Here is a 12,621-nt window from a genome sequence, read left to right as displayed (position 1 = left end):
CATTAGCAAGAAAAGAAGGAAATTCCCCAGAAAACAAGTATGCATGAACATCTATGGTGTTGTGTTCACAAGGTACGGTTCAACCTCAGACATCTTAAGTGTAACATGAGAGTCTAAAATGTCTAGTGTTAGCATTCAGAAATACCATGCAAGGTCTGGAAGTTGGCAAAATCATATAAGCATGTTGTTAATATGTGGTAAGAACATTCCTAAGATGAAAGAATTAAAAATGAAAAGTGACCTTAATGTGCTGCAGATGAAGCTAATAATTACTTCAACCTAAGCTCTTAATGGGAAGTAAGAATATCTCACACTTTTAGAGACTAGATTCTGTTCTTCACCCCAAGTTATTGAAGGCTAAAAGGTAGAATATGTTGAGAGGCTGTACAGACTACCCCTAATTGAAAATTACAAACCCCATACTGATGAAATCTTGCAGTATTATAGTATTGAGCTCTTTAAAGAGCTTTTCCCTTTCCAGCAGGAAAGAGTAAAAAGCAGGAACAGCCCTTCTGTGCATATTGCAAAGGGAAGAGCTCTATTGTCTTGAATGGTAGAACAAAGCACAGAATATAAAACTGGCTACTGCACTAATGCACTAGAGCTAGTCATAGAAAGCAATACTAAGAGAAAAACTGTAGAAGTATTCTTTACATGATTTGTTAACAGTGGCATTAACAGCGGAACTGTTAAAATTAACAGACAGTTCTTTTGTTCTCTACTTCAAAATATAGCCTTCCATCTATGGTGCAAAAGCTTCCTTTATTTATATTTTGTATATGTATTAGATGACATTTCATCATGTCAGATCTTTCAGCAAAATGTTACTGTATCTATACAGCAACTTGAATATCATCCACTTACTTTCATCCATGTTAAATAGTGATGTAGATTAGTATTCTGTGAATGATTAGTCTACTAGTTTATAAAAAACAATTTTACTGGAAATAAGGCAAACATCTTATTTAAAATGCATTGTGGACAGCTAGAGGGAGGAAAACAGCTCACATGCATCTTATCTCTATCGTAAAGCCTTACATAGCACATTAAGACTATGCCAACTGTATAATATGAACATATATATACATGAAAATATATTAAAAAGGAGCAAAGACTGGAGCAAAAGAAAGAACAGCGTAGTTTCAAATAGGATCAAAAGTCAACGGAACAAAACTATTAATCTTGGAGATTTGTTGGAACAACAGAAGACTCTTCCTCATTAAAAATATTTTAGTCATCTTATAAAAGAAAGCTTTGAATGAGAAAAATCAACAGATCTCTCTGTTTTGTTCCACAAACTTGATGACTCAGGAAATGTCACTGTATGGCTTTTATCTCAGTAACCTGGTCCATCATTACTACAGCACTGAAGACTTCACATAATTGCACATTTCCCTTTCCTCTGGGGTAGGATTTTTCATGTAAAAAAAAATTATACTGGGATTAAGAGAAAATGATATGGATTCTTAACAGGCTGCTGAAAAAATACGTTAACAGATGAGCAAGGCGATGTGAATCAAGTCTAGAACTCTACAGGTGACTCACAGATGAGAGCATCCACCTGCAAAATGGAGAGAGCTTCCCTACATCCTTGGGCAAGAACTGTTTTTCCTTTACTGTTTCTCCACTTTTTTCTTCTTGTCTGACAAACTACAACTGTTTAATTGGCAGATGTAAATATAATTAAAGATCATAACCCTTTATTTCCTCTCTGGTGTTTCTGACAAAAAAGATGGAACGTGGTGATAAAGCATAGCTTAGCACTGTACACTGGTTTGGTGTTTCTTTTATCTTAGTTTCAAAGACGCACAAAAAAATATCTAAAAAAGGTTTATAAGTTTAAGCATATGTTTTCCTTTGCATTTTTAGTGGTGGCACCGTAGATGCCATGGTCTGTGCTCAAACCAATTTAACTGATCTGCAGTAACAGTCATGTCAACCCCACTAGCTTTCCAGCCCTTTTTGGTTCGTTTTGATTAATCACCTTTCTTCCTGCTTCTTCCAGATCCCACAGACTCCAGTGATAAAAATTAAATATCTGTTACCTAAAAGCTATTCTTAAACTTATTCAAAGTTACTGAAATATATAAAATGAGAATTTATTGAGAGATTACCTATATGGGTAGCCATGGTATTTGGAACGGAATATCGACAAAAGGAAGCTGAAGAAAAAGACCACCAGACCCAGGCCTACCAGGCATATTACTGGAAAGAAAACAACTTTGTTTACTAGCATATAAAAGATTTAAACTGGAATTTCTACAAAGAATATTATTTATGTCAATCATTTATAAGGAATTTTGACAGTGAAATACAAAACTGTTGCTGCCTTGCCTACTGATGCCCGCTATCTTCTGACAGGATTTCAAACACACATGGAAATAATATTTATGGTTATTAAGAAAAAATAACTTGTCAGTATGAATGTATTTTCAAGAAAAGAGTAGCAATTTGCAACTCAAATGTGTGTGGATACAAACACCTTACCACTGATAATGGATTTAGTAACCCTGTAAATTATACATATCAAGTAATGTCATTTCAGGTTTTTGCTTGTTCTTTTCAGAAAACAAATCACATTTAGAAAAATATTGCTTGACTAATGGAATCATGTTCTCTCTAGTCAACCCTCTAAGGCTAAAGTAACAGCAAAGGCTGTTTAGTAGCTACTGTATCTAATTCTTAATGGCTAAAACATTACACTGTATTAAGTTCCAAGATTGGTAGCCAAATTATTTTTTACTCTTAACAACAATATTAATCTTCTGGTACTGAAGATAAGTAATAATGACACACAGCTTCTCATAGCACCTAGATGAGATGCAAGCTCTTTTAAGTCTTTTCAGGCTACAAATGAATTAGCAAACTAAAAACTTAAATTAAGAAATGATATGTGAAACAGCAGTTGGCACCTATGTGCCATAGCATAAAATTTTATCAGTCATCACTGTTCACTCAATTGTACGTAAGTGGGGGAAAACAAAATAAAAATAAAAAAAATGTTTTACAAGCTGTTGCAGGTAATTGAGATGCATCTCATCTACATTAGGTTATGTTTTGGTTCTAATGAGCAAATTTGGTTTTAAAAGCTTTTCTTATACTATTCCTAACCTAGGCAAACCTTTGCTATTTAATTGCAATATTTCTGTGTCAAAAGTGGCTGGCTTTGAGCAAAGAACAAGCAACCATGAAGTCAGTGAACCTGAAAACAGATGCATTTTTTCATTAAAATTGGCCATGTGAAAACTGACATATGTAAATTTAAATATATGATTTCTGCAGTTATTTTAAGAAAACTAGCCATATACAAATCTTATAAACACATTTTATCATCAAAAAATCATCAGTCACAAATACGACTTCAAAACATGAATAAATAAATTCATAAGCATGAGCAAACAATGCAAGGCAAGTACACAGAAAGCATTCATGTAAGGACCACAAGCAGAAAGGAGTTTGATTTTGTACTGTAGTCCATTGTTATTTCACTTACATTCACACACCCAGCTGCAATCTGGATCTATGATCTATGATCGCATGCCGATTAAACTCATGTCAATGTCTCTTTCAAAAGCAGTATTAGTTACATACTTTCATATCATGCTCTTACACGACTTATTGCCAAAAATCTTTTAAATATTCTGAATGACAATGAAATTCAGAAAAATATTAAACTTGCACTTCAGCCTTAGAATCTTTAGACATTACAGAATAGGGTATGTTCTATACTGTTGGGTTTTCACTTTCCTGTGGAAACCTACAATATTGGCAAAGTGTACCAAGAAAGAGAGTTGTTTCCACTCCTTCCAATATCGTCATCTTAAGCATTTTAAATGCCTGAATTCATGTTTTAAAAACAATATTTTATAACTCTTGTTCTTTAACTCACTGACTTTCAAATAATCCTAATCCAAAAATCATTCACACTATGCCTTACTACATCACGGAGATGCTGTGTTAACCTGTAGGTTGGCTGGGGATGCTTAAGCCATTTATATATATACATATTCGTGCATATATATATATACATACATATATACATATATATATATATATATATATATATATATTACAGCTACAACTTCATATGAATGCAGCTTTATCTCCTGAAGGTTTATGCTATCTTTTCTACACCACAAAACTTAAAAATTGTTTTAAGGGATACCTTTTGAAAACTTAATCAGGATTAATCAGATTCATCTGTAATTTCTCAATATCTTTTAATTGTGCAAACATTATTTTATTTGAAATAAGCAACTTACTTCTCCTCTTTCCAACATCCCCTTTGGAAGTAGCAGCTTCATTCAGGAGTACCATTCCCATGGTGATAGCAGCATCTGTATTGCCATTGTCAAGGAAACGGCAGATGTGTGGATACCTCAGGAAGTCACAAAGGTACAGCTAAAAACTAAAGTTTTCAAGGTAAATAAATGAAAAAATATTTACATACAAAGCTGCATATCACAATCTGTACCGTAACAATAGATTCACCTGTAGCAAAAGTAGGTAGCAACATTTTCCTTTGTGCATTCGACATAAAAGAGGATAGGAGGTTCAAAAAGCTTTAAAGGGTAAGTCCTCATGTAGGACACACAACGTTTGGAGAGTTATGGAAATAGCTATTCCCCAATATCTTCCAATATTCCGTATATTGGAAATAAAAGACTTTAGACAATGGAGACTAAAACCAGAAATCATTGTTATTGCACACAATTCACTGCTGTTTTTTTTTGTTTGTTTTTTTAATGAAAATTGAAGCAGTTGGACTGCTTTATCTTCCTCTGCTTCTAGACAGATATTAGCTCCCTCTTTAGTGTCATATTGCTTAATAGTTCAGCAGAGAAACATCCCAGAGGCAAAGTCCTCAGTCACTTGCAGTGTTTTATTGCCTAATTATTACTGTTACAAATACGAACAAGCACATAATGATAAAGCAATTTGACTAATTTAGCAAGATCTTAAACCATTCACTTAATTGTTTATTTGAAATTGTATAAATAAAAAGAATGGTTACTACTGTGCTTAACATCTGTTCTGAGGAGGAGGCATGCATGAATGCCACACTGAAGCAGGAGCATGTCATGTGAGTTATATTTCACAATGTCAGAAAATGCAAACTTTGAGACAACTGAATCTTGAATAAGGATTATTATTTTTTTTAATTTTACTGACTCTGGGGCTAGGTAGCAGGATGACAGACTATCAACTTTAAGAATGAGATGTATTCCAATTTACCTACACAGATAATGCACGAGAGATACTTCAAACATGCTACAACCATGAACAATATGTGCATCCTCTAACATTATACTTGCACTAATCCTATCAATATTTGTATTAACATTTTTTTTCATGTTAGAAATTGATCAATATTAGACCAAAATTCTTAAAGACATCTTGAATCACAGTTACACAATTTCAAACTGAGACTGGGCAAAACTATTAGAAATGTCATAGAATCATAGAATCATTCATGTTGGAAAAGACTTCTAAGATCATCTAATCCAACCTTTAACCTAGTACTAAAGTCTACTATTAAACCATGCTAATAAGTTCTAAATCTACACATTTCTTGAAGACCTCCAGGAATGGTGACTCAACCATTTCTCTGGGCAGCATATTCCAATACTGCACACCCCTTTCAGTGAAGAAATTTCTCCTAATATCCAACTTACACCTCCCCTGTAGCAACTTGAGGCTATTTCCCCTTGTCTTATCACTTGGAAAAGCTAAAAGCATATCAATGCTAACATCATCCCACTTCAGTGGAGATCAACAGCCTGACTAGGGGTAGTGGCTTTAAACTAAAAGAGGAGAGATTTAGATCAGAGGTTAGAAGGAAATTCTTCACTCAGAGGGTGGTGAGGCACCAAACAGGTTGTTCAGAGAGGTTGTGGATGCCCCAACCCTGGAGGTGTTTAAGGCCAGGTTGGACAAGGCTCTGAGCAAGCTGATCTAGTGGGTGGCATCCCTGACCATTGCAGAAAAGTCGGAACTAGATGGTCCAACCCAAACTGTTCTATGACTCTATGATTCACATTTGAGACTTCTAGATTTCATACATGAAGAATAAGAAAAGTCAAATATTGAATAATGGGATTAACAAAAATAAGCATCAGTGTTGAAAAAAAGGTAGATACTCATCTCTGCAATATCAAATAAATACAAGTATAAACAATCTTTTGGGTACAGACATCTTATCTACAGTCCTAAATTAGACACTAGCAACACATTAGTAGCCTGAATTACTTTTCTCACACATGCACAAGGTATAAGGCACAGAGTGACCCTTTTGAATAAATGGTTATATTCAAGTTCTGCACAAAATCATTGCTTAGAATTGGCTGGGGAGTGAAAAAGTGGGGATCTAACTCCTCCTAAACTCACTCCCCGTCTTTCTGATGATGCTGTCCTACTTTACCTAGAGAAAAAATGCAAAATTCTTAAAGGCAGAGAAAATTAAGAAACAATAATTGAATCCCAACAATACCGGGGAAAAATCTCTTTCAATTCCCAGTCTTAAGGCCATTTATAATTTGTTTGTTTTTCCCCAAAGCATCAGAAACTCAGAATCAATAGACATAGGAATTTGTTAAATTTATGTTGAGAGACATCAGCATCACTATTATCTTCTTTTTCAATGCCTGTTTTGAAGGAAAAGGTCTAAAATGTATTGATTGTTCCTAATGCAATGCTGTCCAGATGCGGACTGTGTTAAAGGAATTGGTGATTTCAAGGGACTTGTGCACCAGGATGCTTCATTGTGAATCTCAGAAGATGTTAGTTTCATTAATCAGACATTAACATATGTAGAATTGTATACCTAAGTACTTTTGGCATTTAAATACAACTGAAGGCAAAAATAACCTGGAAATAATGAAAATACGTCAAACATAGTCATATTACTACTGGGAAGACTGCAGATGAAAAGTAAAAGAAAAACAAGAAAAAATTAGTAGGTAAATATACAAGGAGTTTGAAGCTTCAGATAATGAATAGTTTGTTTCAGTGCAAAATCTGGAACACGAGGTTCCAACTCAACATCTGGAAGCACTTCTTTACTGTGTGGGTGACGGAGCACTGGCACAGTGAACTGTGCTGATTTTTTTTCCCAAGTCTTTTGGAGTCTCACATCATTACCCCTACAACTTCCCTCACACTGTCACTATTTTTGCTTCAGTTGTTGCTTTCTAACTTTAGCCTCACTTGGTTAGTGTCAATGACACCGGCTTTATAACTTCACACTCTAACAGTGAGTATGTCACTTACTTTATGACGTTGAAGCAAAAGAATCAGTCTTACTGAGTTCTGATTTCAATGCAATCATTAGCTTTTTACCACAGAATTCTTAGCCTAACTTAATATATTGGGCTACTGTTTCCTAATACTGCATGTTTTTTTTACATTATTGTGATATTTCACAAAATAGCTCAATGGTCCTAGCTACAGAGATAATCTTTTATGATAACATATTTTTCCAGTATTAGTTACTTGGAATATTGTTTACTTCGAAGTTTTCTATGCACAAAAAATAAGATGGCATTAAAAGACGTACTTATTTTCTGTTTCTCTTTATCCCTGTTACTATGCATCATGCAATTATCCTGAAAACATGAGGGAAGTGTGGCACTCAGATAAACCATGGCTAGCAAATGTTTCAAATTCAGGTGCTTATGTTTTCTGATAAATGTATACTTTTGTAGGTAGTTTGTGTGAGTACAAATCCAGTTAAGTATCTTCTCATTTTTAAATTTGGAATGATTTACCTACTGAAATTCTGCTGCCCTTTTTTCCCCAGCTGGTACATACTTTTCATAGAAATTGACAACATACACAATTCAGTTAGTTCTTTTGAAAAGGCTCCAAATATTTTGATACATGAGGGAGATCAGTTTAATAGCATGATGAAAAACAGTGATCACCAAAATTCATAAGATTATTAATAAAATGATCAGCAGTAGCAGAGCATAATATTTAGCTCTGTAAATACCAAGGTGCTTGCCTGGAAGTATTAAAAAACAAAAATAAACATTGCATCAACAAACTATGATAGCTACCTTACAAAATTAAAGTGATTACTAGTAAATTCTGGCTACTGTTTATTAGCATCCTTTGACTGAAAATTTAATTGCTACTAATTCCAGCCAGAGTACCCAAAAGGAAGAAAATCTGGTAATCCATAAATGTATTAATGTACCATTTGTATATTTTCTTCACAAATTTAGTCCTAATCTGTTGTGAGTGGGGAGGAAAAGGAGAGAAAATTAATTGATAGACAACTCGTTAGCTTTGTGAAAAAGTTTGGTGGCCTCATTCATAATCTGCTGGATTACTGCCAAGAGTAAAAAACAAAACCTACATTAACATTATTCACATAAAGAAACAAGTGCATTAAAGCTGCAGATCACGCAGCTTGCTTAATAACACATGAGCAAGAACAACAGGAGGACAAAATGTTCATCCACTCAACTTTGTGCTCAGTTTATTGTTAACTAAAATAGGGACAGGTTATCCCTTGAACTTTAAAAACCTCTTATTCACTTTATTGTGCGTGGATAAAAGGAAAGCACATACTTATTTTTTTTTTTACTTTTTTTTTTTTTTTTGTGAAGAAGTATCAAGATTTACAGGAAAATCAATGCCTTTATTTCCCCCCCCCCTTTTTTTTTTTCTCTGAGTAATACTAAGTAAAACATGATAAAATTCTTTACTGCCCCCTTATGAGAAGGACATATTCCACTTACCTAGCGAAATACCAGCCTTAACGTTTTCCTGCTAATATTTAAACCTCTAAAATACCTGTTATAACTTCAGAAATATTGACCACATTACACATTCTTTAACTGAACCATTTCAAGGTGTATTTAACTTTCAACTTACATTTGAGAAATCCCAAGATAACATGCATTCCAATCATTCTGTTTAGGAAATATTCTTTAGCTATGTGCAATTCTTGAAAACAAGGTATTAGTCACTTTTCTACCTTGAGAATCTGACTTTTTTACGTTAGTGTGAAGATAATAATCAAGACAAAAAGTACAGTTCCGAATTTAAACATTTCTCAGTTTCTTTCATGACATTGTCGCTTCAGTTCATGAACAACGATTCTAATATTCCACTTTGGCTCTTCAATGTATCATCAATTCTGAATTAGATCATAACTATCTCAGTGGATGGTTCAACAGGCCTTGAGGGCTGAGGAAGGAGGCAAGTTTAAGATAGCAATCTTTGTATGTCTGATCTCAGCGAAGAGGGATGAATCCTAAATCATCAGCTGAGAAAACAGAGCATAATTTGAAAATGTTTTGAATATGAGCTTAATTTACTCATTAATTGTACAGAATCAGAACACATACCTCAATACTTTTAATTGCCTGAACGTAGATGTACTGATCATCACAGCAACAACCCTGAACATTACACAGAATGGCTGAGATCATCTAGTCCTACCTCTCTGCTGAACCAGGGTCCCCTAGGGCACGTTACATCTGGATTGTGTCCAGAAAGCTTTTGAATATCTCCAGGGAATCCCTTTCCAGGAATTGAGGTGAGGCTGACTGACCTGCAGCTCCCTTCTTGCCCATTTTGAAGACTAGAGTAACATTCACCTTCTTCCTTTCCTCAGACTTCTGGCCTTCCTTGTCACATTTTTCCACACTCTGACAACATCACCATGTTCACCCCACGTGGTCCCTGCTTCTGTCTCCTGTATACCTCCAACTTATGTTAGAGTTTTGTCAGGAGTTCCTTATTCATCCTTGCAAGTCTCCTGCCCCCTTTGCTCCATTTCTTGCTCAGCTCAAGACACTCTGGCCTCAGACACACCAAATAGCTTTCCAGAAGTTTAGAAGTTATACAGCTTTTACAAGTTAGTCTTGGCAGTCAAGTTCCCCTCAACTCATTGAAACATGCAGTTCATAACTCTAAAGATGTTGGAAGTCTGCATTTCAACCATGTAAGTACCAAGCAAAATACACCATTCTTCTTTCTCGTGCCTTTTCATCAATTTTACAGAGCAGAGAATTAATTTGATACTAATATAGAATCTCCTATGTTGAAAACAGTTTTTTTATTATTCATTCAATTAATGTCAGCTTCAATCCATTAGAACTGCACCAAGATTATCACTTTAATCCACAGATAATCTGATGGAACCTGCCCTCCAGTGATGCTGTTACTTATTAGAAAATGGAAAGACTTTATACAAGCTTTAGGAATAGAGAAAGATTCTGGAATGCTTTTTAATTCAGCTGCAACAAAATAGCATAAAGATACCTGCTTAGGCTTGTACTAAATCACTAATCAAGCATTCATCCCTCCATTCAGGGTTTTCCAGCCTGATTTGCATTCTAATTATTCATATCAGTGTTGCCTTTTAGGATCACATTTAAAATGAACTTTGGAAAGATTAATTTTACTTTCAATATTTATGACCTTTTCAGTTCTGTAAAGTATATCTGATGGAATTTCAGGGTTAGTCCTGTCCATCTTACAAATTTTTGTAGTGTAGTTGCCATTGTACAAAACAAATATTATTTCTGACCTTATTTACGCTTTATAAATTGCCTCTAGAAATTTTCTGTCCTAGAGGCACATGAATCACAGAAGCGTTCACCAGAACAGGCAGATATGTAGCAGTACTTTAGTTTCCCTGCTTTACATTATTTTTAAGCACTTACAAATGCTATACTTGTTTTAGTACGTTGCATCTTCTCTTTGCTAGTATACAACTAATTCTTTAGCATGTACACATACCATCTCTCTTGCTCTCTCTAAGCACCTATAGATTTTTTAAAGAATATCACAGATTATTTTTCTATATCTTAAGTCACCACCAATACGACTCTAGGCTGGTATTGTGCTTTCCTTCGCTTTTAAAGACCTGCATGATACCGTAATAGATACAGTTTATCCTCATATGAATGTACTCAGGGACTATTCAATTTATTAAAAACTGTCTGTGGATACAAAAGGTACAAAAATACTTAACTTCTGACAATGTTTCTGCATCTTTCAGTCAAATAAACGTGTCTCTTAACAATTAAAATACCCATTAGATTTAAACTGATAGCTAAAGAAATCCTGAAAAATTCTGTTGGCTTCAGCCTGTGGTCAGTGAATGTCTTCTGGTCTGTGGACTACTAGTCAGATAGTTACAAAAGGCAAATGAGGAAAATCAGGCAACTGTCAGAGCAGCCCACAACTAAATTTGTTTCTGAGGGGTTTGTACTCCTACTGAAAAATTTTAGAGATGCAGATATTGAAAATGGTTAATGGGAAAATTACCAAACTACAGGGATAGCAATTTCATACACAGGACAAACATCCCATCAGAGAGTAACTCGCCAAATTATCATTCAATTAGCTGATGAAATAGAATTATGAAATAGTATGTTGTACTGACAAAAAAAGAGTTGTAAATTTAAAGTCCCTGTGCATCACTTTGACATCTAACAAACTTTAGGGTCTTTCTCAAGAGATCATATTATGAATTATTTTGAGATGAAAGCAGAGGGAGAATGAGATAATAGAAGGAAACATCAATGACAGTATTCCTATTTTTTCTAATTAGCATCTCCTTATGCATTGTTACATTTGGGAGGAATCAGGTAGACTCCAAAAGAGCCAGAAGCTCCTACAAGGTTAACAGATAGACAGTATTAGAGCCTAAATGCAAGCAGATTAAGTAGATTATAGAAAATATACACCATGTTTTGCTGCACTGGACATTGATTTCCACAGTTAATTAAAAAAAAAAAAAAAAAAAGTTTAAAAATGCTATAATTTTGTGCTATTCCATCTTTTTCCACTGTGGTGATCTTCCCTATTTTCCTTATCCTTATGATTGAACAAATAAAAAACTTGTATCACTGCTTTCATTAGCACCTTCTTTTACACAATAATTTGGGACATAATTTGATTCCATTACGCATGACTGATAGTGTCTTAGAACACAGATCTAAATGAGCATTGTTCAACTGACACTGACTCAAAATTTCAGGTTCTTACACTCAGTGACTACATTTTGCATTGACACACAGGAAGGCATCTTTCATTTAAATTTATTCTATAGTTAAGTTCCCTTACACCAAAGAGGCACTTAATACACTTCATTAAATTCACTCTGTAGGACAGGAAATGTCTTTCATAAGAGGTGTAATTTTACAGTTATAGAAAAGATTTGTCTTTTTCTTCATAACTAATCGGATTTTTTTTTTCCTTTTCAATCAACATCTTATATCCACCTACACAGCTGTCACATTAAATTCTGTCTTGGGAATTCAAATTAACAAAGTGGAGAGATTTCCATTTTCACTTAGGTGCGTATGTTTTTATCAGCATCAAAGTTAAGTAAGTTTAACAGTAATAATGTGGAATATTATCAGGTTATAAGTAACTGCTAATTCCTATAATTGTGCCTTTAGATTTATCTCCTTCTGTGCAATCAAATAATTTGCTTAATGAAAACTGAAACTCTTTTGATAATGCAAATATTTACTGCAACTTTTAAACTTAACTCTACATGGAAGGAAGGAAGGAAGGAAGGAAGGAAGGAAGAAAGGAAGGAAGGAAGGAAGGAAGGAAGGAAGGAAGGAAGGAAGGAAGGAAGGAAGGAAGGAA

The 12,621-nt window shown here is 34.5% G+C and overlaps 1 protein-coding gene across 1 annotated transcript in view; it reads right to left on the bottom strand.

The window, feature by feature from the left end:
* The window catches only part of TUSC3 (tumor suppressor candidate 3), a gene marked incomplete at its 5' end in the record, with an annotated part of 76,089 nt that overhangs the window by 6,110 nt on the left and 57,358 nt on the right, over positions 1-12,621 (bottom strand). Inside the window, 2 exons of the mRNA XM_032186225.1 lie at positions 2,115-2,205; positions 4,263-4,337. Of these exons, the coding sequence (XP_032042116.1) occupies positions 2,115-2,205; positions 4,263-4,337 (166 nt within the window). The remainder of the gene's footprint in view (positions 1-2,114; positions 2,206-4,262; positions 4,338-12,621) is intronic.

This window comes from Aythya fuligula, chromosome 4 (genome assembly GCF_009819795.1).
Source record: "Aythya fuligula isolate bAytFul2 chromosome 4, bAytFul2.pri, whole genome shotgun sequence".
NCBI lineage: Eukaryota > Metazoa > Chordata > Aves > Anseriformes > Anatidae > Aythya > Aythya fuligula.
Note: the sequence above shows the minus strand (reverse complement) of the source record. Positions and strands in the feature narration are given on the sequence as shown.